The sequence below is a fragment of the Ciconia boyciana genome, chromosome 17, assembly GCF_034638445.1.
Source record: "Ciconia boyciana chromosome 17, ASM3463844v1, whole genome shotgun sequence".
Taxonomy (NCBI): Eukaryota; Metazoa; Chordata; class Aves; order Ciconiiformes; family Ciconiidae; genus Ciconia; species Ciconia boyciana.
In genome coordinates this window covers 3,348,006-3,370,201 of record NC_132950.1, presented here as the reverse complement: position 1 = coordinate 3,370,201, position 22,196 = coordinate 3,348,006, and the positions used below count along the sequence as shown (strand labels likewise).

The 22,196-nt window shown below is 38.3% G+C and overlaps 1 protein-coding gene across 15 annotated transcripts in view; it reads left to right on the top strand.

The window, feature by feature from the left end:
- Positions 1-22,196, top strand: part of GTF2I (general transcription factor IIi) — an 80,845-nt gene that overhangs the window by 30,382 nt on the left and 28,267 nt on the right. For 12 of the 15 annotated variants that reach the window (XM_072882587.1, XM_072882589.1, XM_072882590.1 and 9 more), the window contains 6 exons: positions 1,105-1,182; positions 8,764-8,823; positions 9,593-9,649; positions 12,565-12,627; positions 14,350-14,451; positions 19,227-19,292. In XM_072882587.1, coding sequence (XP_072738688.1) covers positions 1,105-1,182; positions 8,764-8,823; positions 9,593-9,649; positions 12,565-12,627; positions 14,350-14,451; positions 19,227-19,292 — 426 coding nt within the window. The remainder of the gene's footprint in view (positions 1-1,104; positions 1,183-8,763; positions 8,824-9,592; positions 9,650-12,564; positions 12,628-14,349; positions 14,452-19,226; positions 19,293-22,196) is intronic. The other 3 variants (XM_072882580.1, XM_072882582.1, XM_072882581.1) reach the window with 3 other exon arrangements.

Below are 22,196 nucleotides of genomic sequence, written 5' to 3'. Positions count from 1 at the left end.
TTTTGTTCTAATTCAAGATCACTTTATCCCTAAGGGGGAGAGAAGAACTTGGTTTATTTGTTGATATTACTAAAACATTGAAGGTGACAGAATGTCCATTTTTCTAGCTAAAATGGAAATACATAGCAAAATGTGTTATTGGTGGTTAAAAAATGTCCAAGCCTTTCTAAGTTCCCCTGCAGGTAGGACCTGATCCTGCAGGGCACTGTGATCTGCAGCAGAGCAGTGCTTCTGTGTATGCTTTGGGATAAAGGCATGAATAATCCCATTAAAGCCAATGAGATGCCAGGTGTGCCTGGAGATAAGCTGGTGACTTTCCCTTTTGTTGGGTTGGGCTACACTGCTCAGCATTTTGTATAAGAATTAAGTTTTTATATTTAGTCCCTTTTTTTTTGCTCTAGTTCTTTGTGCTTCACCACTTTAAACTCGTGGTTTGGGAACCCTTCGTGGTTAGCATTTAGCTTAGTGTACACAAAGAGTTAACTTGAGCTTTTTGTCAAGTCAGTCCCAGACTCTTTCCAGTGCTGCTTTCTAGGCATTTTAAGTAATTCTCCTTTTGTGGAATGTTTTGAAAACATTTGAGGGAATGCTGTGAAGGCTTATGGAGGGGATAGTTCACTTGAAGGAAGCCAAGAGCAGTTGAGGACCTCTGGTGTTGCTCCATCAGCAGCACAGTTTGATGCAGACTGTATCTGAATTTGTCTGTACAGAGGAGTGAGCAGGAGTAGGTCTAGAAGTAATTTCAGCACAATGAGCGTCAAAATATTTTTTTTTAGACTGTGGTAGTGGGCAAAAAGGAAGGAGACCATTCTTTTTAATTTTTCAGATCCGAGATAGCATTTGCAAGGATGCCTAGTTTGTAGGGAAGCGTTTAATCCTGAATCCCTTCTGATGATGACCAGACTGAAATGGAAGAAAACAGCAGGTCACTTTGTTACCATTGTTTTAGCTCAACAATTGTTTAGTGTTTCAGCACCTGAAAATTTTTTTTTTCCTTTTTTTGAATAGAGACCAGCTAGGATCTTGGTGTGTGTCTCGTTTGGGTTTTTTTAAGAATCTGGTTATTATTAGTTTCCATATTTGATTCCTTTGTTGCTTCTACAGGAATTTCTTTGGAAATGGGAACAGTAGCAGTGAAGGAGGAATCGGATGATCCTGACTACTATCAATATAATATTCCAGGTAATGATACTAACTTTCATATGTGTTTATCTCATAAAAGGGTTGATTACTTAAGTATTGCTCTCTCTATGCCTCTCTTTTTACTTATTCTTGGTCATCAAACATGCAATGACTTAGTTCTGTTAGGATACAACATTTCCATGCTGGCTATGCTTTAAATTATTCTGAAGAATACCAAAAGAGCTAAAGTACAACTTCAGTGTACTTATATGTGTGTGTTTGGGCTGAAGGAGAAATTCCAGGAGTCTTTTGAACTACTTGGGTTTTTTTTTTTTTTTTTGAGGGTCCAGTATGCAGACTCTAATTCCAGTGACCTCTTTAAACAGGAAATAAACCATAATAACAATACTGCCTAGAGCATGGCTTGGATCTTTTATTTAGTTTAAAGTTTCAGTAACTTTTATAGTGTACCAATCACTTTTCTTGCATGGAATGACCAATATGTGTCAAAATTGTATTGAAACTTTTATATAGGCAAAGCATAACAACACTCGTGAGGTCCGTGACTTGGGCTCTGTGTATGTTTTAAGGTATCTCCCAGTTGCTGTGTCTCATCTCTACGTATCTGGTTAATACTGCACGTTAACCTCAACTAGGAGTGAAAAAAAGAAATCATTACTTCTGTAGGTTGAAATGAACAGTAATTAAGAAGTCCTGATTATAAATGGTGATATAAAATGACTAGAACCCCAAATTTATTATTTCAGGCTGTTTGCATTTCTCATTAGGTTAATTGAGCAATACAAAGGAACACAGGCAAGCTGCCATGCATCTCTGAAGGATAGCTGCAGGTTCAACAATGAAGTGCAAAACAGCACATCCTTTCTGTCCTGGTTTCGGCTGGAATAGAGTTAATTTTCTTCCTAGTAGCTGGTACAGTGCTGTGTTTTGGAGTTAGCATGAGAATAATGTTGATAACACACCGGTGTTTTAGTCGTTGCTAAGTAGTGCTTACACTAAATCAAGGACTTTTCAGCTTCTCATGCCCTACCGACTGAGAATGCTGGAGCTGCACAAGAAGCTGGGAGGGAGCACAGCCGGGACAGCTGACCCACACTGCCCAAAGGGCTGTTCCATACCATAGGGCGTCATGCGCAGTAGAGAAACTGGGGGAGCTGGCTGGGGGGCCGCTGCTCGGGGACTGGCTGGGCATCGGTCGACGGGTTGTGAGCAATTGCATTGTGCCATCACTTGCTTTGTTGTTGTTTATTATTATTATTATTATTATTATTATTATTATTATTATTAAATTATTAACCTGTTCTTATCTCAACCCATGAGTTTTCTGACTTTTGCCCTTCCGATTCTCTCTGCCATCCCACCGGGGGGGGAGTGAGCGAGCGACTGGGTGGTGTTGAGCTGCCCACTGGGGTTAAACCATGACACTTTCATTTTGTAATACTATATATGATTGAGATAACATTTTCATGCCTGTTTAGACACAAAGATTCTTGAGATTATTGTTTAATGTGCTTTAATAACTAACGACAGGATTGTAGAATCAATATTCTCGTACTGGCATGTCTAAATATACAAGCACTGTTCAGAGAGATCTTAACCATATGCCATAGCAAAATGTCACCACTCAAGTTCAGAATTTGAAAGGTGAATTCTCTGGTGTTAGAATTATCTTTTCTTCATATTTGTACATTGCCCAGCCTTGGGGAATGGGGGGTTTACAGGCACAATATAATGTAGTAAAAATAGATACTTTTTTGGAGACAACCTAATCATTGTTCCTTGCAAAGCCAAGTCCTGTCATCTTTTTTGCTTTTCAGCCCCTTGTGGCTTTCCATTTCATGCATAAAATCAATGTCAGAATTTGGCCAACAGCCTGAAGTGTAATCCAATGTCGTTTGAAGAGAGTCTGTACTGAAATCACTTCCTTACAAAATAGTAACCCACTGTGCTGCAGCGTGTTTGTCTGAGCTAAAAAATCCCATTTATACAATATGCTTCCCTAGTAAAGTCTAACCAATGTGGATTTGGAGGGGGAATTTCTCTTGTCTTTTACAGAACTCTAAATTTAAATTTTCTGATTGGTGAAGATGTATCTTTTTCAGATAAAATGGTGCTCGATTAATAATTCCTCCTTTCCCCCCCTCCCAGTGTAGTCCTCCAAGCCTGCATTTAAAATGAGGCAGAACTGAAGAAGGATGGGGTGCTGTGAGCTAAAAGAGATGTTACCATGTCATGTCGTGCCGCCTTCCCCGGAATAAAGCAGCTTCCCCTTCGTTTCTTCAAGTTGCTGACACTCAGATTCAAGCCAAAGATTGTACAAAGTGCAGAGAGCTATAAATTCAAGAGGCATGTAGGGTTTGTGTGTAGCATGATGGTGCTGTGCGGAGAAGTGAACCTTAGAAAAGTACAGTTATCCTGAGGTGTGCTCCTGAGGGATGACGCAGGTCTGCCCAAGTGTTGCCTTTGTAGAGATGTGCTGCAAAATAAAGAAAATGGCTAGGGTCATAGTTCTTACTAAAAATACCCTACAGCAAAAGCCGGGCTTATCGATTTATGAGAACAAACTACTTAACTGTTAGAGAACAGCAATCTGCTTGGGGCTTCCTGGAGAAAACGATTTACTGATGAAATTTCACGGTTATTGTTTTTCTCTGAGTGTTTGCTTCCTCTCACAAATCTGTAATGCTGAGCAAAGTGCTGTGTGCTTCGGTGGCACATGAAATTCCCCCATTAATCAAACGGGGAGGAAATTTTACCTGTAGGTGGACGTTCTTTTAATTTCTTACTGTCTCGTAGTATGTTGCAGCATTTGGATGTTGCCATGAGTTAATACTGAATTACTAAATTTAGAAATGTTTTAGCAGTACACAGTAAGAAGACTGAGAAATAAGGACTTTAGCCATCAAAAACTTCATGTGTGTGTGTTGACAGAGTATTGGGGCAATTTTCCGACAGCGGGCACTAACAGTATGGCAGTGGGTGTTTTTTTCAGTATCCTGGACAAATGTGAAGGTCACTGCAGTGTTAAATGCTTTGGGTGATACCAAAAACAACCTGTTCTGGAAGAAAGGTCCAGATTTTGACTGTTGACTAAATGAGGAAAAGGACTGAGCAGAGATCTGCAGGACGAAATAACACATACTGGAGCATTCCAGCTATCATAGTTAATATTCCTGCATATATCTTATCTATAAGTACCAGTTATTATGGCTCTTATTAAAAGAAATGTTAGTTAAAATCCTGTTTCTTGGTTTAGTCCTTGAAATGTGGTTTATACTCTTAGATTAAGCATATTACTGTGCTGTAGGGATAGATCTGTTTCCATGGCTGTTGCAGAGGAACTGACATTCATTTCTGCCTGAGCTCCAGACCAGCTGGGTATGTGCAAGGCCTGATCCTAAACCCAAGTAGGAGGGTGTGTGTTCTGTACTGTGTCCATGCAAATACATCTCTGTACCCGTAAAGCCTCCTAGCTTCTATACCAGCGTCCTTGCACTCAGGGGACTGTTCAGCTGATGCATAAAGGTATTGTGAAGTAACAGACATGCATGTTGGCTTCTTACTAGAAGGCTGTCTACAAGACCTAGGCTATCTTCAAGACTTTTCGTGGAAAAAATGAGGTCAGAATACCATCAGTGCCAGAATGAGAGAAGCTCTGAATCAATTAAGAGAAAAGAATTAAGAGCTCTACTTTTTTTTCCCAATTTACAAAGAAGCAGGAATACGTTAAGAAAATTCCTCGGGGATATGTACCATCTTCAATCCTCCTCATCAGCACAGAGTAAAACAAGGCTTTTTGGAGACATAGCCCACACAGAACTGAGTAACTTGCTGACTAAGGACCAAACATTTCCTGAAGGAGGCTTGCTATCCTGTGAATTTTGTGGATGCAAGTATTCTGTTACCACTGACGCCTCAAAGTTAAAACAAAGAACTGGAAGCAGGAGGAAAAGGCTGTAAATAATGTGTCCTGTGAATTGGCTGGCTCAGCTTATAAAGCTCTGTCTAATGAACTGACTGGTTTAGCTTATAAACCACTCAGAGTGAGTAAACAACTGCCTAACATCTTTTCTTTGTAAAGCACCATGTGGTTGAACAGTGCTATCAGTTTTGGAATTTCTGGAAATGTTAGAGTGCGGCAGTTAAAATATAGGGCATTTATCCAAAACCAAATGAGATTGAAAATATCTTCTGCTGGAAAAGAAGTCCAAAATGGGAAAGTAAACTGTGCTTTTATTCTCACTCTGGAACGTTGAAAGTCATGAACATCTTTTAGTGTGTCTCTAACAACAAAATATTTCTCCTTTGAACATCTCCCACAATACTAGAAGTAATGCCCATTTTAATGGGGCTAAAACTGTAAAGCTAGTCTGGTAGTACTCTAACCTCCATAATGTAAGACTCAGCGTGTAGATACTATCTTAAGCCAAGAAATTCCAGAGAATATATTGAGAAAACAAGAAAGCGTGATGTTGTGCTTCCTAAAGGCATTCTGATATTACCCTGTGTTGTGGTTTAACCCCAGCGGGTGAGTGAGCACCACCCAGCCGCTCGCTCACTCCCTGCCCCAGTGGGATGGAGGAGAGAATCGGAACAGTAAAATTGAGAAAACTCGTGGGTTGAGATAAGAACAGGTTAATAATTTAATAATAATAATAATAATAATAGAATATACAGAGCAAGTGATGGCACAGTGCAATTGCTCACCACCCGCTGACCGATGCTCAGCCCATCCCCAAGCAGCGATCGCTGCCCCCGGCCAGCTCCCCCCACTTTCTATACTGTGCATGACGCCATATGGTATGGAACAGCCCTTTGGGCAGTGTGGGTCAGCTGTCCTGGCTGTGCCCCCTCCCAGCTCCTTGTGCACCTGGCAGAGCATGGGGAGCTGAAAAGTCCTTGGTTTAGTGTAAGCACTGCCTAGCAACAACTAAACCATCGGTGTGTTATCACATTATTCTCATGCTAACTCCAAAACACAGCACTATAGCAGCTACTAGGAAGAAAATTAACTCTATCCCAGCCGAAACCAGGACACCCTAGTAATTACATGTTGTTCACATTGCTGCCATCTGTGTAGCAAAAGAAAGACCAAAAAAATGAGCATCGCTGATGATGCTAATCCATGAGATGATAAATCCGTTGCTTCTGCCAAGTGGCACAGGGTTGGCTGTGTAGTGTTAGTATATAATCCATTTGAAACTGAGGCTGAGGGATTTGAACTCAGGGTAAGTAAATGGTTTTACCGCCATGCTTGGTTTTTGCTTTTCTTAGTAATGTGATGTGTATGTATCTGCCTGTAATGTGCATGCATGCAGTGAAGTGGAAACATATCTGCTTTTTTTTTTTTTTAATATCTCCTGGTGGTAGAACTTTCAGTATTCTTTTAAATTTCATTTTCTAGTCTTTAGTAAAGTAAGCTAGCAGAATATATTGTTTTACACTTTTTAATTTCTGAAACAATTTTTTCATACTGTTTTTTCCTCTGTCAAAGCTTCATAATGGGGGGGGAAGCTTCAAGTTTCATAAAATAACCTCTGTGTGTCACTTAAAAAAATATCTGTTGGATTTACTACATGTACTGTAGGTTTTATTGACATTAAAGATGAGGGGATTGAATTCTCTGTGCTCAATCCCAAGGGCTGTAAGCCTAGTAAGTGTATCTCTTTAACTAGAGGAATCTTTTTTCAAGTTTTAGCATGTCAAAGACTCCTATTTTTCCTTTTTTATCTGTATCACAGCATATATTTAGCATGAAGATAATGCAATATAGAGACTATTGCAGAATATGTAGGTAAAACAATCCTGTCAGGATTTCTGAATTAAGGAATAAAAACGAAAATATGTGCTTATAATAGGATATTTGCTTATAATGGGATGCATGCTTCTGTGTGTCAGCGTGTTATGAATTATAAAAATTGCATGTTCAGAAGAGTTCTTACGAAATGACTCTCCCATCTGGCTGCATACACAGAATATGCTTATTTAAATAAAAGCAAATTTAGTCCATGGAGACGTTTTCCAGCACACTCAGGGAGGCCGTGTTCTATTCCCACTCACCCATAACAGTTGCAAATTGCACTGTTTTGATGAGAATTTCTTTTCGTGTGGCCTGGAGCACCACCAGTGTCTCTGGCTTCTGCCTTGCTCCTTTTCTTCCCCGCCGCTTTTTCCCGTCATTGGACTTTGGTCTTGGCTGTGCCAGTACCGCTCCTTCTTGGAGCCATGTGTGGAACCAAATCGGGGAGCCCCTCTAAGTTAAACAAATAGAAAAAAACCTCACCCCCAGCAAAGAAAAAGTGGCAGGAGCGGGTTAAAGCAGCACTTCCTGAAAGAAATGCATATAAAACAAAGAATCTTGTATAGGTTCCTCGCTTGAAATCCTGTTAATTTAAAATCCCTTTGAAAATCTGAGCAATCAAATTAGGCAGAACTCTCTCAACCAAACATTATTGTAACCACCTAATAATCATGTTTTTCTTTTAAGCATTTAATCCCTAAATACTAATATTCTTGAATAACTCATAGTATTTAATACTGTAGATGTACTTTCAATTGACTGAAATACACATTAAGTCTCATTGTGACAACAGTCTTTTCTATGTTTTCTTACTTAGTGTGTGTATGAAATAATGAGTTTAAAATATTTCACTTGCCTTGTTAGTTAACAGTAGCTTTTTCTATTGTGAAGCTATTAATATTCATTGCTGATACACTCTTAAACCTACCTCTAAATGACCATAATTTCTGGGGAGGTATATGATCTTCTGCAGATTGCTTTTGCAAATGAACACAGCAATGATTCGATTTACGCAGAACAATTAGTCCAAATCCTTCAGTTCCAGTTAGTCCTATACATTCCCGTATGCCACACATAGGCTAGTTTTATATACCTTTGCTATTTTTGTGGTATAGAATGATCTCTTGCTCAGTGTGAAGCCTTTTGTGCTGTAAGCAGTTCACTCTTTTCAGTGTAACTGCAGGAGTGCCAAAGCATTAAACAGTAGGATTTTAGGGGTGTTAATTTAATCTTTTAAGTGTCATTTGTGTGCTGCCTTCTGCAACAGCCTTTTTAAAGCAGTCCGTATATAGCCATCAAAAGAGCTGTTGTGATGAAAAGCAAACAACCTGGAAGTGTCGTAAATGATTTTAATCTCTCTGAATTTGTCTATTTAATGTAGGTAGAAATTTTAAAGTCAAAAAGGACTCCCTAGGAATACAAATTTTAACAAACACGAAAAAGATTTAGCTGATTAAAAATTCATAGAAAAAAGGCAGAACCATCAACATTTCACGTTTTAAAATTAGTTTATTAACACCAAAAAAATTGAAAACTTGCTGTTCTGCATGAGTCTCTGACTGTTCAGTAGTCCAGGAAATGCACACCTCTGCCATTAGCCCCTCAACATTTTTATTCTGTTGAACTGGATGAGTAAGGATTTATATTAATATTTAATATATAATATTTCACATGGTCTTTCCTTAAGTTCAACATTATTGACAGTATGAAATGAGCATATGATATATGAAGTTAAGAGTTATTTGGCAAATTCCTCTATGGACCAGGAAAATGTGTTTGTTGTGAGACACAATTTAAAAGCCGTTCTCTTTGTTCCCAAGCAGGCCCTTCCGAAACATCAGAGATGGATGAAAAAATTGCCCTTGCAAAAAGTTACACAGGTAGATCTTTTAGTTGTATTTTTCTCATATCTGTTTTGGAAATCGAATGTGTGAGTTTTACTTTTCAAGGCTCAGCTTTCTCTATTTGAAGTAAGAGTTAGGGTACTGGAACTTAAACTTCAACAGAAACTAAAATTTCAGTTGCCTTAATTTTCAGGTGTCCAAGTAGAGAGACATACAGAAGGGACTCTCATTTCTTTCTTTTCTAAATTCGAAAAGGAACATCAGGTTGATCACTAAAGCACTAGTAATTTGTGCAAGTTGATATGTTTCTCATGAAATTCAGTCTGTTTCATAATTGGTTATAAAGTTTAATAAACTTCTGCTTATGTATTATGAGTCAACTTGATAATTTATTTCTTTCAGCTGTGTGTCAGGTGAATGGGTATATACAGAACAAAGTATATGGAAAGTCTGTGTTTAGTGGAAGGAGTTCCTTACTCTATATAAACAATATCTCAAATAAATTTACTCCAAAATTGTACATTTTTTTTCAGCTTCTTACAGTCTGTATTAAAAATACTTGTTTGCCCATTTGCAAACACTGGAAAATACTAATCTGCATTTCAACACGTGAATTTCTTATAATGTCAGAGTGCTCCTGTTGTCATGAATTTAAGATTCAGAAACTGAGCATTCTGTGTTATTAATGTGAACATTATAGGTCTGGATTTTTCGCTTATGAAAATCCTTGCTTTGAATAGTCTGTGTTAAAAGTTCCTTTTGTATTTTTATTATGGTATGTTTTTTACTTTATATTTGTCTAAAGGAAGCCACCAGGGTTCCGATTGCACTGAAGGAACAGATGTGGAAATACCGGTAGAAGGTTAGAGATATGAAATGTTTTTCATGAGAATAATTTAACATCATTGGATATTTTTTTACAGAAATATTTGAAAAGATGGCACCTTAGTTCAAGTTGTACATCTTCTCCAACCATTCTCTTTCCACATTTCTACGAGGTTGGCTTTTGGGTTTTTTGTTTTGTTTTGCTTTTAATCTCCCAAATCATGCCACTCTGTGGCTTACTATAAGCAAGTTGTGATGGGAGTCATCATTCTTGTAAATCATAAATTGCATTTGTAAGGTGCTTGTCACCCAACATTTAACGCTTTGACATGATGTTAAAAGTACATCATTCTGCAGCTAGTTTCATCCTAAGCACCTGACTCTCAATCCTGAGTCGTGAGTATTTTTTGGATGTTAAGGCCAAGTTATGCTAGCAGCAATACTCATTCTTGCAAATCCCATTAGTTTTGCTTTGAAGGTAAATATCACCATAGTTAAGGGTGCCATTACATGAAATTTAAAAGCATTTCTCTTGGTAAAGGAGAATAAAGTTCTTTGCTCTTGCTGACTGCGCTATTAACTCTACTTATTTGAGAAGAAATAATCTAGGTGCTTTGTGTTCCTAAGCATAATGCTGTGAGCTTTATGCCTGACTGTGAAGAGGTAGCCTGGGGAAAGGGACGTGTGATACAAAATGACCGAGACTCTGACTTTGCTTTGGTTTTGACTGCGTAGAATTTTATAGCTACAGATGCTGAGTGTGGCCCTTTGTGTCAGAATATGGTTTTGTTACACATGCCTTCTCCTTTACAAGTTTCTGTAAGAGATATGCTGAAAGTCGCACCCTGGTTTTGCTGAATAGAATAAACCTGTTGTTCGTGAAGGTTAGTATTTATGAAAAGGCCTATAGGCAGTGATTAAAAATTGCAGGTAACAGTCTAATAACTTAAATTTCATTTGTTGTTTAAACAGGTATACAGCGTAGGCAGTCTTGTCTGGATTCTGTAAAATAAAATTATTGCTGATCCTCACAAAAATGAGTCAGAACAATTGATGACAATGTTTGGTTTTTATGAAGTCTTTGGTGTATATCCTTCTAACTATTATTAAAGAAATACATATAATATTATTAAAGAAATACATATAATAGGCATTTAAAGTTCTTCTGAAAGTTTGTCTGAAAGCTACAGCCTGTGATACAGAAGATTTGCAGAAATGACGGTTTTCTGCAAAGAAAAACATCAGAGGGATGTACAAATGTATCTTTTGGTGTCTATCACTGGGGGTTTTCACTGTTTTGTTGTTACTTGTCAGTAACCTTGAGAAGATGGTGAAAAAGGAAGTGGCAAAATTGACTTGTGCCTGGAATCCCCCAGATTAGCTGTAGCTGGTAAAGGTGTCAGAGGCCTTAGTGAGATTGGATGAGTGGGGAGCATGGTGTGGTTGAAATCCAGCAATCAGAAAGTGAAGGTTATGTGCATCAGAAGAAATTGTTTTAAACTGAATGAAATCACCTTTCAGAAACTGGAGACAGTGCCAGTGAATGACAGCATTTAGAACTGTGAAGAAGGCTGCTGCTTAGGAGCTGTGTGTATTTACCCAAGATCAAAAAATACCTAGTGATGATAATACTTTGTTAAAAAGACTTTACTTCAGTGTTTAAACGAGTTGGTTTAATATGACTTAAGAAGAAATGTCCCATCTGGGAGTTTTCTTCCAGAACTTTGTTACCATCTGTTTTGACATTTTTGCATGTTTCTCTTAATTATGACTATTTCTCAGGGATTTGGTACAGGACTAGATGGACCATTTGCCAGTCTTTGTGGCTGTTCTTAAATTTCCAAAAATTGTATTTCTTTTTTTTTTTTTTTTTTTTTAACTTTTCTGATGCTCTCAAAAAAGGTTCTAAGTGATCGGTTGATGGGATAGTTATTTTTAGGACCACACTTTATGTTCATGTCTACTAAAAGACCATTACCTCCTAATTCTTTCCTTTTGTTGTGCTTTGCATTTGCTAGTTATCTACCCAGCACTCACTCTGAATTAGATGAAAACATCACACTATGTTTTCCATGACCTAGATGATATATTTGACATAGTTCGAATATACTCCGGTTAAGGTGTCTCAATAGATACTGCTGAATCTCTACTATACACGACATCATGTGAAGAGCCTTTGAAACGGAGATTCCTTCAGACTTGCTCCCAAAGTTATATCATACTTCCAGCTTACAGAGATCTGAAGGAAGATACTCTTCAAAATGCACAAGCACAGCATTACTCTACCAGGATAATTATAATATATTCCTTCATACACTGCTACTTAGTTTTGAAATAGTTTCCAATATAATTAGCTTCACTTTTTTAAACTTTACTGCAGTTAAATGCAAATTGATCTTTCTCCCACCGAGTATTGATAGGCCTAATCCTACTTATTATGTTGGTGCAGACTGCCCCAACGAAAGCATTGTGATTATGAATTTCCCTCTCATTTTTCACTGTTGGCCTTGCAGCCTGTTATGGAAATGATTATAGTGCAACAGCTATGAGTCTGTGTAAATGGTAAAGAAATATATCATCTGTAGGGGCACACAGCCTTTGTTTATATTTTCAGTAATCCTTGATAACAAAGGGAGAAATATTTATGATTGTGTTAATCCTATTAAGCTAAGAATAAGGAATTTCCTGCTGTCATTAACACCAACTCTGCACTGCTGCCCACGCAATTTAGCAAGTATAATCTCCACCTCCTTACCCTTGCTTAGAATTGCTTAAAGGCTTATGGTAAAATATCTTTGCTTCTGTTTTTGTTGCACGCTGTGAATGCAGAATGTTTTCAGTGAGCCAGGGGGCTTCTTTGACAAGTGTTAGTTTAAATACAAAATCACGGAGTGTTTGGTTAAAAATCTCTTCTGTGTCCGTCGTTCAGCAGTCCTGTTTTGTCCCCTTCAGATTCCTCCCAGCATGCCCCTTCAGAAACAAGTGAGGATCCTGAGGTTGAGGTCACCATCGAAGGTTAGTTCTCCAGTTCATTGATTTCAGTCTCTCGGGCATTTTTATGTCCAAAAAATGTTCTACAGTGCCTGCATTGGCATTGTAAAACTTGGCACTGAATAAATAGGATTATGTGCCAGTGTTGACTGCAGTTTGGATTGTGCAGTGCTTGGTAAACATATCTAATCCAGAAGTTTCATAAAACCACAATATACCGAAGCATATTGGACTTACTGGGCTGGTTTTGAAATAATGCAGGACAGAGACTTGAATCTTTCACGTATTTTTCAAGCATTGGTAATGAAGAATACCCATTATTTAACAGCCATTAATTTAGATTTTAAAAAGATTTTGCAACATCCATTCTGAAGAACACGCTGTTTTATAAGCACACTGTAGTTACATAAAATTTCTAGTTAACAGTAGCTTCTGGGAAGAATGGTACCATAACAGAAAGGATGTGTTACAGGTGGTGTAAGTGAAGCTTCAATTTATTTGTCTAATATCGATAAATATGAGATAAAAACCTTTATACTTCCCACCTCCCTTTCTTATCTAAATGGCACTAAAGCTACTAACCAGTGTCCATGTTGTTTTCATGCTAGGATGTTGGTTGGAAGTCAGCTTTATTTCTCGTATTTGTGAATTACATGTCCTGTAACTGCTTTAAAACACTTCTGAAATTGGCTTTTGCAATGCTTACTTCTGGAATGGGTAAGATTAAGACCACCAAATCAGCAATTTAGAAATTAGGCAATGCATTTTCGGACAAAGTTGACACTTCTGGCATTACTTTCACCTTTTTATAATCCAGCAGTAAAATAATTTTTACATTACCTCAACAGAAAAGGTAATAAGAGAAGAGTCATTAAGTTCTGTGTCTATGTAAAGGCCTTTACCGCAAAAGTAAAAATGCTCTGAAAAGGCTTGCTCTAACAGAATATAATACAACTGCATAGGTGCAAGAGAAGTCAATATGTAATATTATTCTTCCTAAGTAAACTATGCCCTTGGTGACCTGGGCAGATGCTATTCTGTACGATTAATTAATTTCTTTGCTTTAACCATTTCTTTTCTCTAAGGTTGCAGGTATTGGTAATTGCACAGTCTTAAAAACTCATTAATTGGTAGGGAAGGTAGTGTTTTGGATTGGGAAGTGACTGGCTAAGTAGCAGCTCACTGAAAAATACCTGGGGTTTGCAGTTTTCCCCCTCTGTCTGTTTGTGTGTGTTTGAGGTAGGGCTGACCTCTTAAATGAATTTCAGTTACGTCCATCGGTTTTATATTGGTTTGAAACCGGTTTTAGCCCCTTTGAGCACTTCAAGATAAAACTTAGGTACTATGTTTCAAGACTTATTAACGGAAGGATACTTCCGATTAGATAAAAAATGTAGTCTGTGTCTGCACAATTTATTTCCTGATTTCTTTTGCTGTTGTGTGGTCATTTTATGAGCATGAGATGTCCAGTTGTGTTTCAGAACACAATACTGTTTTCCTTAGGAAGTACGAAGAAGCTTTGGTTTTTGCTATCTTATGCCTTGTGCTGGCTCTCTTACACAAATCGTTCCTACGCAGGCCAGTAGCTTTCTAAAGTTACTCACACAAGTAATGTGTTGCAAAATTTGATGCCCTGATAAAGCACAGTTCAATACTTGCATTAGAGCTTTGAAATTCAAAGCAGTTCCAACGTGGCGCACGAGTTCTCTGGACATTAAAGCAGTGGTATTTTTATGTTTCTTTAAGATGATGATGACTACTTGCCCCCTAACAAGAGACCGAAGAACACCGAGTCAGCTAATGAAGCTGCCAATACCGGGAGAAGAAAAGTGAGAGAGTTCAATTTTGGTAAGATACAAATTAAAAATTATTTTGTCTCTCTGTTTTATAAAAAGGTATCAGACAGTTTCACACTGCAGGAGTGAGACACACCAGTGCGAGTATTCATTTAGCAGCCCAGGGCTCTTTGTACATGTATTGCAGCAATATAGTCATCATCATAGGCTACCTCTGCTGTTTCTCATTATTCAAAGTGACCATCTAAATAGACACTGCAAGTAATTTAACAAAATAAAAATAAGTCTAGATTTTTGTCAGCTGATTTCTTGGACAAGAAGATAAGACTGAATTTACTAGTGCACTGAGTTATGGCAAACCAGAGGTCGGGAGCCTGTCTAGCTGGTCTTCCTTGATTCGTGCTGTGAACAATGAAGATGTGCTGAGGGGAGCCACGTTTGGGAAGGTAACCAAATGACTCTGTTATGCCGTGTAGCGTCCCTGTGGACACACAAAAACTTGGGGTCTTTTTGGTAGCATTCTTTCATGATACCTTATGTAGAGTTCTCACTGCAGACATGGATCCACACACTGTAGTTATTCTGGTTAAAGATACTTCTCATGTGATTTGTTGCAGCCTCATACCTCTCCTTTATTTCTTGTCTTGGTTTGGTTTCTGGGCAGATATCCCATGAATCTGTGTACTTGTATAAGGTTCTGTGCAGTCAGGAATATGTCCTTTGGCACAGTGTTTGAGATGTTTATTAGGAATGCTGGGATTTGAGGTCACTTGAAAAATCCCCATGGAACCTCTTCTGACATCTGTTTTGCATGAAATGTTATTTCGTGCTAATTTCAGCGAAAATTAATAAAACATTGTTGAGAGCTCTATTCTCAAAAGATCATTAATACTAATAGATAGTTCCACATGTAGCATTAGTTAGTTTTGATTGGGTCAGGAGAACATAATGGCCGCATCAGTAGAGAAGATTAAGCAGTTAATAACTGCAGAAGCTTGTGCTAGAATTATATTCCCTTAGTAGAAAACAGCATCTAAGCTTGGCAGGCCAGCAGTATTTGAAAGGAACAAACAGTGAGGTTGATTAGACATGGAGAGCAAAGGTAATAGAATATTAGGATGATAAAAGTTTGAGCTGAGCTTGCAATGTTGAAACATCAGTTAAAGAACATCTCACAGCTTACCTGCTCACTGTTGCTTCTGACTTGGCTTGGTAGATTATCTCTCTGGGCTGTTCTCAAGGAAACTTTGCTCTTAACCACCTGCCGTGCAGTTAGGTTAGTGTTTTGCAGCTCACGGGTTATTCAGAGATCTTTATTCCTGGGCTTCCTAAATTGTATTGAGGTTATTGCCCCTCATATTCACTTTTGGGGTTCACCTACAGAAAGTGCTATTTCTCTATGGTGTTGCAAGGTCTGGTTAAAACACAAAATGATGTGAGAAGCTTTGGAGAAATAGACTTCATTTACTGTAATGAAAAAAAGAGTGACTGTTGGTGGTTGCAGTACTGCTGTTTGCACCTTTGTCTAATGGAGTCTAATACTAGATAATTGGACAGGAGAAAGGAAGTGTTAAATTCTATCATGAATAGCTGCAGAACGACAAAGGCACATGTACTCAGAAGACTGGAAAGGAGGTATAGATGCTTGAGAGAGAAATCTGGCTCATCTGATAAGGACTTTCAGTCTTTTACATAACACTGATGAGATCCAGATGTTTGATAGCTGTGAGTTGGAGAGACTTCCTGAGTCAGACATCAGGTACCCCAAGCGGCCTGAGAAACAGGATGAATAATGTGCTGTGCTCTTAGTTTCATGGAAACAGGAAAACAAAGTGGAAAACAAAATTATTGTAACCAGGGGGAGGAACGAAAAGTGTCTGGTAAAATGCTTGATAGAAATTGATCATCTTTGGGAAGGGAGGTTGGATTTCAAAAATATTTCTGAACCAACTATTTAAGGTTAAAAATATCTTTGCTGAAAGAAACTGACATTGTCAGTAAAAATCGCCTTCCACAACTTTTTTTTTGCTTTCTTAGAGATTTTATCAAAAGCTCAGAAGCTTCAAGTTGTGTCTTGCAGTTGTGTCATACCATTTTAGTGGGAAGAAAGTCCCCTTAGCTGTTGTCTCGCTATGACAGTGATGGAAAGTGTGTATAGTTTTTCCCCGTTTTGACACGCTGTTGAACACAGGTTTTGCCAGCTTGCAGCGTGCTTAGACTTGCTGTGTGTTTTCCGTTTTATTTCCCCACAGAGTACTGTGTGACATGTTGATGGGAATAGGAATGTGCTTAGTACCTGAGCATCATTTTGTGTGCACTGTGCAGGTTGCCCCTACTATAGTGGATGTTAGCTGGAGCAGAGAATGGGGTCAATTGAAGAAACTGTGGACAGGTTGGGGAAGTTTTCAGGATTTTTATTTAGTGGGCATGGTGTTTCCCATGTATCAGAAGGTGTATATATAGGAATAGAGGGAAACCACCACTTATCTTGGTGCCTACAGGAAAACTAAACTGCTTTGCAGAGTAATTACCAAATCAGAGTATCAGCTTAGCTTTGTGATACGTCTTCAACTTTGCTACACAAGCACGAGGTGTGTGACAAAATAATGTTTTTACAGTAATTGGTCTGAATCCAAGGGGTTAATAATGTTGACAACCTGATTAAAAATAATGCCAGTTACCTGATAACCTCTCTGAATTTTGTGTCTGTGGCCTACCTTGGCAATTTACTAATAAAATACAAAAGTAGCTAAGAAACAGTGTGCTGATCAAAATGTGAGCCAGTTTATGATTATTTTTTTTCAATTTCCTATTCTCCGTGTATCCACCATTCCCAGTAAACTCTCCTGTTTGTGGTGTACTTGATTATTAATCCCTATAGTGTTTCCATTGGAGGGAGAGGGGCATGGAAGTAGTTGCTTGAAAATATCCACATGGAATATTTGGCCAGTGATTGCGGGGTTTGGTAACTGAGAAAAATGAACCCTTGACATCTTAATGGCCCCTGTAGGAATGCTCTTGTGAGCATGCTAACAAGCAGAGGGACACCAGGCTGGGTGGGAGCAGCTTCTCCTAAAATTGCAGCAACAACCAATATTCAAAGCAGTATTATTTGTACACTTTTACATGGTTGCTTTGTAATATGGTATGACATTCTTTATGACTGTTCTCCCTCTGATGAAAACCAGCCTGAGTTTTAGAGGAGGTTGTTTTGCTGAGTCTGCCTCAGAGCTTGATGAACTGAAGGGATCTCAACTCTGTGACGCTTTCCCCTGAGTTACAGTCTGGAGTCACACAGGTGCCTTTCAAAACCCTTGTCCCAGGACCATCCATGTGTGTTCACCAGCTCTGTTGAGTAAAGCAGAATTTCCCCTTTAAGCCAGTAAATTCTGACTTGTATTTTGCTGACTCTTACTAGCAAAGCTGCTGTTAATCCATTGTTCTCTGGGTCAACAAAAAATGCAGTTGGTGGTTGTGCTGGAATCAGAAAGAGCTTCATCTGGCTATACATCTGAAGTTAGAGGGAAATATTGCAAGGTTGAAGTGACATGGGAATAGAAGACATTGAACTCAAGACATGTTTATCAGCTAAGAAGTTGTGTACTACAGGATAGCAGTACAAAGGGTGGCAGAAGCAATTATATAGATTTATCCACAAGGACATTATTTCAAAATATAAACAGATTAATTGATGTAGGTGATGTGCCAGGTCACTAGAATGAAGAGTTTATGTCTGGATGAGAGGCAGTGTGCCAAAACACCCTTTCCCCTCTACACAAGGCCTTACTCTTGCCCACATCTGAAGCATGCTGTTCTCTTGATATCCATGAAATTACATCTAAAAACTATAAGCTTAAAAACAGCCACCAAAGTTGTATACATTGGTCTGAGAATGAATATTTAAAACCCTTTCGATACAGACTCAAAATTCAATCCTCTCTCTTGTCTGATATAAAAATTTTTTGACAACTGGCAGTGTAAGAGCTCGAATGGCCTCATTTTTTGACCTCTGCAGTTACTACGTTCAAGTCTTTAGTGTAAGAGATAAACTGCAAGTACACTTGCTTATTAACTCGTTCATAAAGGCCAGCCAGCATCTGGTACCATCTACAAGAGAGTTGTGGCATTTTCCTAAAAGCTTTGAGATAGTATAAAAAGCTGTGAAAAAGCGCTCTGTCACAGGCAGAGAATTAGATGTTAAAATTCTGCCGTTTAATCCAGCTCTCCATGGAACGCATGATTGGATTTGGATAACTTCTGTCTTGCAACCTGTATCTTCTTTCAGAAATAGGATTTATCAGGATGTTTTGCAACATCAGGACTTGGAGAAATACTGGATTAAGGTAGAGGATGGCATGATGCCTTCTGACCCAGACAGCTGTACAGATTTGTGCCAAAACAACTTCATGTACTCGCTGTAAGCTTTATCAAGCTTCACTAATTAAACTTTTCAGCACCTGGATTTAGATAACTATCAACAGCGGCTGCAAACTGACTTTGCCCCTGATGGTAGTGAGAGCTGCTGACTGAGCTGTCAAAGAGAAACCATTTTTGGAAGTTACTTTAGCCTGGTTTATGTTTTTTTTTAAACTTGATTTAACATCTGCACAAGTTTTGGAGGTAATCTTAAACATTTTATTCTATCCTTTTTCTTTCTGAATGTATCCGTATATTTTAAGGTATAGCCTATACCGTACTCCACAGGTACCTGTATGCAAGTGAGCAGTAAAAGCACACTGCATATTTCAGTTAGTGGTAACATAGATTTTACAAGAGATTCTCAGTTTCGTTTGTAGTCTGATATGTCCTCCCCTCTTTTCTTTGCAGAGAAATGGAATGCGCGAATTACAGACTTGAGAAAGCAAGTTGAAGAGCTGTTTGAAAAAAAATACGGTATGTGTTACACTCCTTTCCAAACAATTGCCTCTAGTCCTTTGACACCGTAAATCACAGCTCTTTGGCATGCATCTTGTTGTTGGCTCAGGAGCACACCAGTACTGACAGCACCAAAGGGTTGAATATTATTAGAAGACTTAAAACTGGGGAAAGTAGCTTTTTTGATGAGCAGAGTAATTTCAAAATTGGGTGCCTGTGTTTGGCACCTAAGTGCGAAACTTGATTTTATTTTTCAGTTGTGCTCAGTTTCCTGGAGCTCCAGTGTGCTCATGTCTTGGGCACCCACACTTAGAGAGCTGGCCTTTTTTCTGTAATTACACTGAGTCCTTAAGTGAAATGGCTCTGGGGAGAGGTTACCACTGATTGATTGTTCCTTTCTGATTATGATTGATTTGCAGTGAAGCAACAATCATGTGTTAATGGTTCTTGGCGAGAAAAAGAAGCACACGTGTTAGACTTTGGAATTTATCTCCAGATGCTGCACTTAAATATATTTTGTGCCCACATATCACAGACTAAAACAGCATCAGCAAAAATTTCAGAATAAATGGTGGTGCTCCTCTGCCGTGAAAAGTGGAAGTGCTTTCAGAATGGGCCTTGTGATTTGGAGTTATTACATGTTTTGGGTGTGACTATCATCTGACATTTAAACAGCCCACTGAAAGCAATTCACACCAAGTAAAAACAGTTCAGAATCTGATTCACAGTGTTTGAATTGCTCTAGAAAGGAACATCATTCGTGGTGAATTGCTGTAATTTTGGTTTTGGTGTTTGCACATAGCCAGCCTAAAAATCTACTGTGGAGTCTGTTGAATACAGAGCTATTCCTGACTTGCCATACCAGGCCAGATGGTATTAAATTATCCCCTTTTTCCCTGTGGATGACAACATTTCATTGATTCACAATCCAATTCCATATCAGATTCTAGTTCTTTCTATGTGTATGGGCATGCGATTTCCCATTTACTGAAATGAGTTATGGATGTCAGAATTCCCAGAATGCTCCTCAGATTTGTTGGCTTCTGGAGCTTCAAAGTGTTTTAGCAATGTCAGTCATTGTCATCCATTACAACTGACATGTCTGAAAATATATTTATTTTTGTGTTTAGATGTAAACTAAGTGGGATTACTTTTTGTAGTGTAAATACAAGATAGTGGCTGACAAATACAGACCCATTTATAAAAATTAAACCTATATTCAATAGGATTTCTATGCAAAAATGTGTAAGGTTCCAAATCTAAGAAGCCTCACTGCAGACTGCGATGCTGATCGTGTTCTAAGGCTGTCTGAAGAGTATTTGCTAGAACATTTGCTGATTTAAGAGAAATAAAGACTCTCACTTCTAAAAACTTACCTGCTGTTAGTTACTTATTCAAACAAACAGGATTTTTGTTACTCTGAAGGTGTTCTTACTTGAACTCTTACACTTGCTGTGTAGTGATCTAGATTTTAGTGATGTTCTTGATCTTTTGTCCTGCGGCTGACTGTGGAAATGCTCATTTCCATCTGAGGCTTGTCTGCTGGATTTGTTATGCTTTTCACCACTTGCCACAACAGCCTCCAGGGCTGAGAATAATTTTTTAAATTTCTTGGAAGAGGTATATGACTGCAATAAAAATCTACTTTAATGAAGGACTGGTGTGATACACATCAGCTCTTTTGATGATTGTTCTGCAGCTCCTTTGACACAGGTTTGAATAGCGTTTCTTTAGTCTATTTGCTAAGAGTCATCTTCAGGTTCGTGTCCCTCTCTGTACGTATCTATTCTCTGTCTCCAGTTTTGGCCATCTTGTATTTGGCAGTTGAAACCAAGTCTAGTTGAAACACAGTACTTCTCACAGTTTTCTAAAATTCTGATACTCAGTTCTCATCAGAATATAAGACAAAGATACATACAGTATTTTCAAAGCTTCCCTGTTTTGTGATAAACATACCTAGAGCTGTTCTGATTCCAAGTGATTGGAAGACTATGTTACCCAAATGCCTTTAAAACCTCAATGGTTTTATTGCTTTTAAGAATTTGTGAGTTAATGTGAGCATTTTGTATACATTGATGTCTGAACCACTGGCCGCTTTCACGTTACGTTACTTGAAAAGGTGCCCTGAGTAGTTTTGCTTTCAGAAACTCTGCCACAACATCGCTGTACTCTAATTTGGCCTTAGCTTGGCCTTTCTCTCCTCAAATAATTTTTTGCATCTAATTTCCATAGCAAAACAACAGAATGTACCAAACTATTTGCAGACCAGTCAGATGGTAAAAGAGAATTCTTGTTGCATGGCCTACAAAATTAACGTACCCTTGTGAGTATAAAGCAATTAGCCCTCTTGGTATTTGCAAACCATCATGCCATTCTCCAGTATTTGGCAGCCTGCTAGGTGCATTGATATGACCTCATAACTTAAAGAAATACATTGAGGTTATTTTCCAGCTGTGGGTGAATCTGTTATTTGCTTTTTCATTTGCTTCAAAGATTTCATTAGTAAGGCCATGCTTTTTTCGACCATGTTAGAAGTGTATTGTTTATTTCATTAGTGATTCCTTGGATTTCTAAATACACCGAAGCTTTAGGAATTCACTCAAAAGAAGGTATGTGTGCCCCTCTTCCAAGGCATCGATGACTCTCGTAACCCAATAGTAGTAACAAAGAATAATAATCAGAACTAATGAACTGAAACATGCTTGGTTTATAATTAAGTCTAGATAATTTCATCTTCGAAAATGTGCTATTAAACAAAACCAAAATACTGTGAAACTTCACTGTAACAGGTGCAGTCTCTGTTATTAAATGTTTACAGAGTAAAGGGAAAAGAGGAAAATCTGCATCTGTATGCAGGTCTGCAGCTTGTTTACTGTGAATTAGAGTGATTTTGCTATAAAACAAAAACAATCCCCCCCCAAT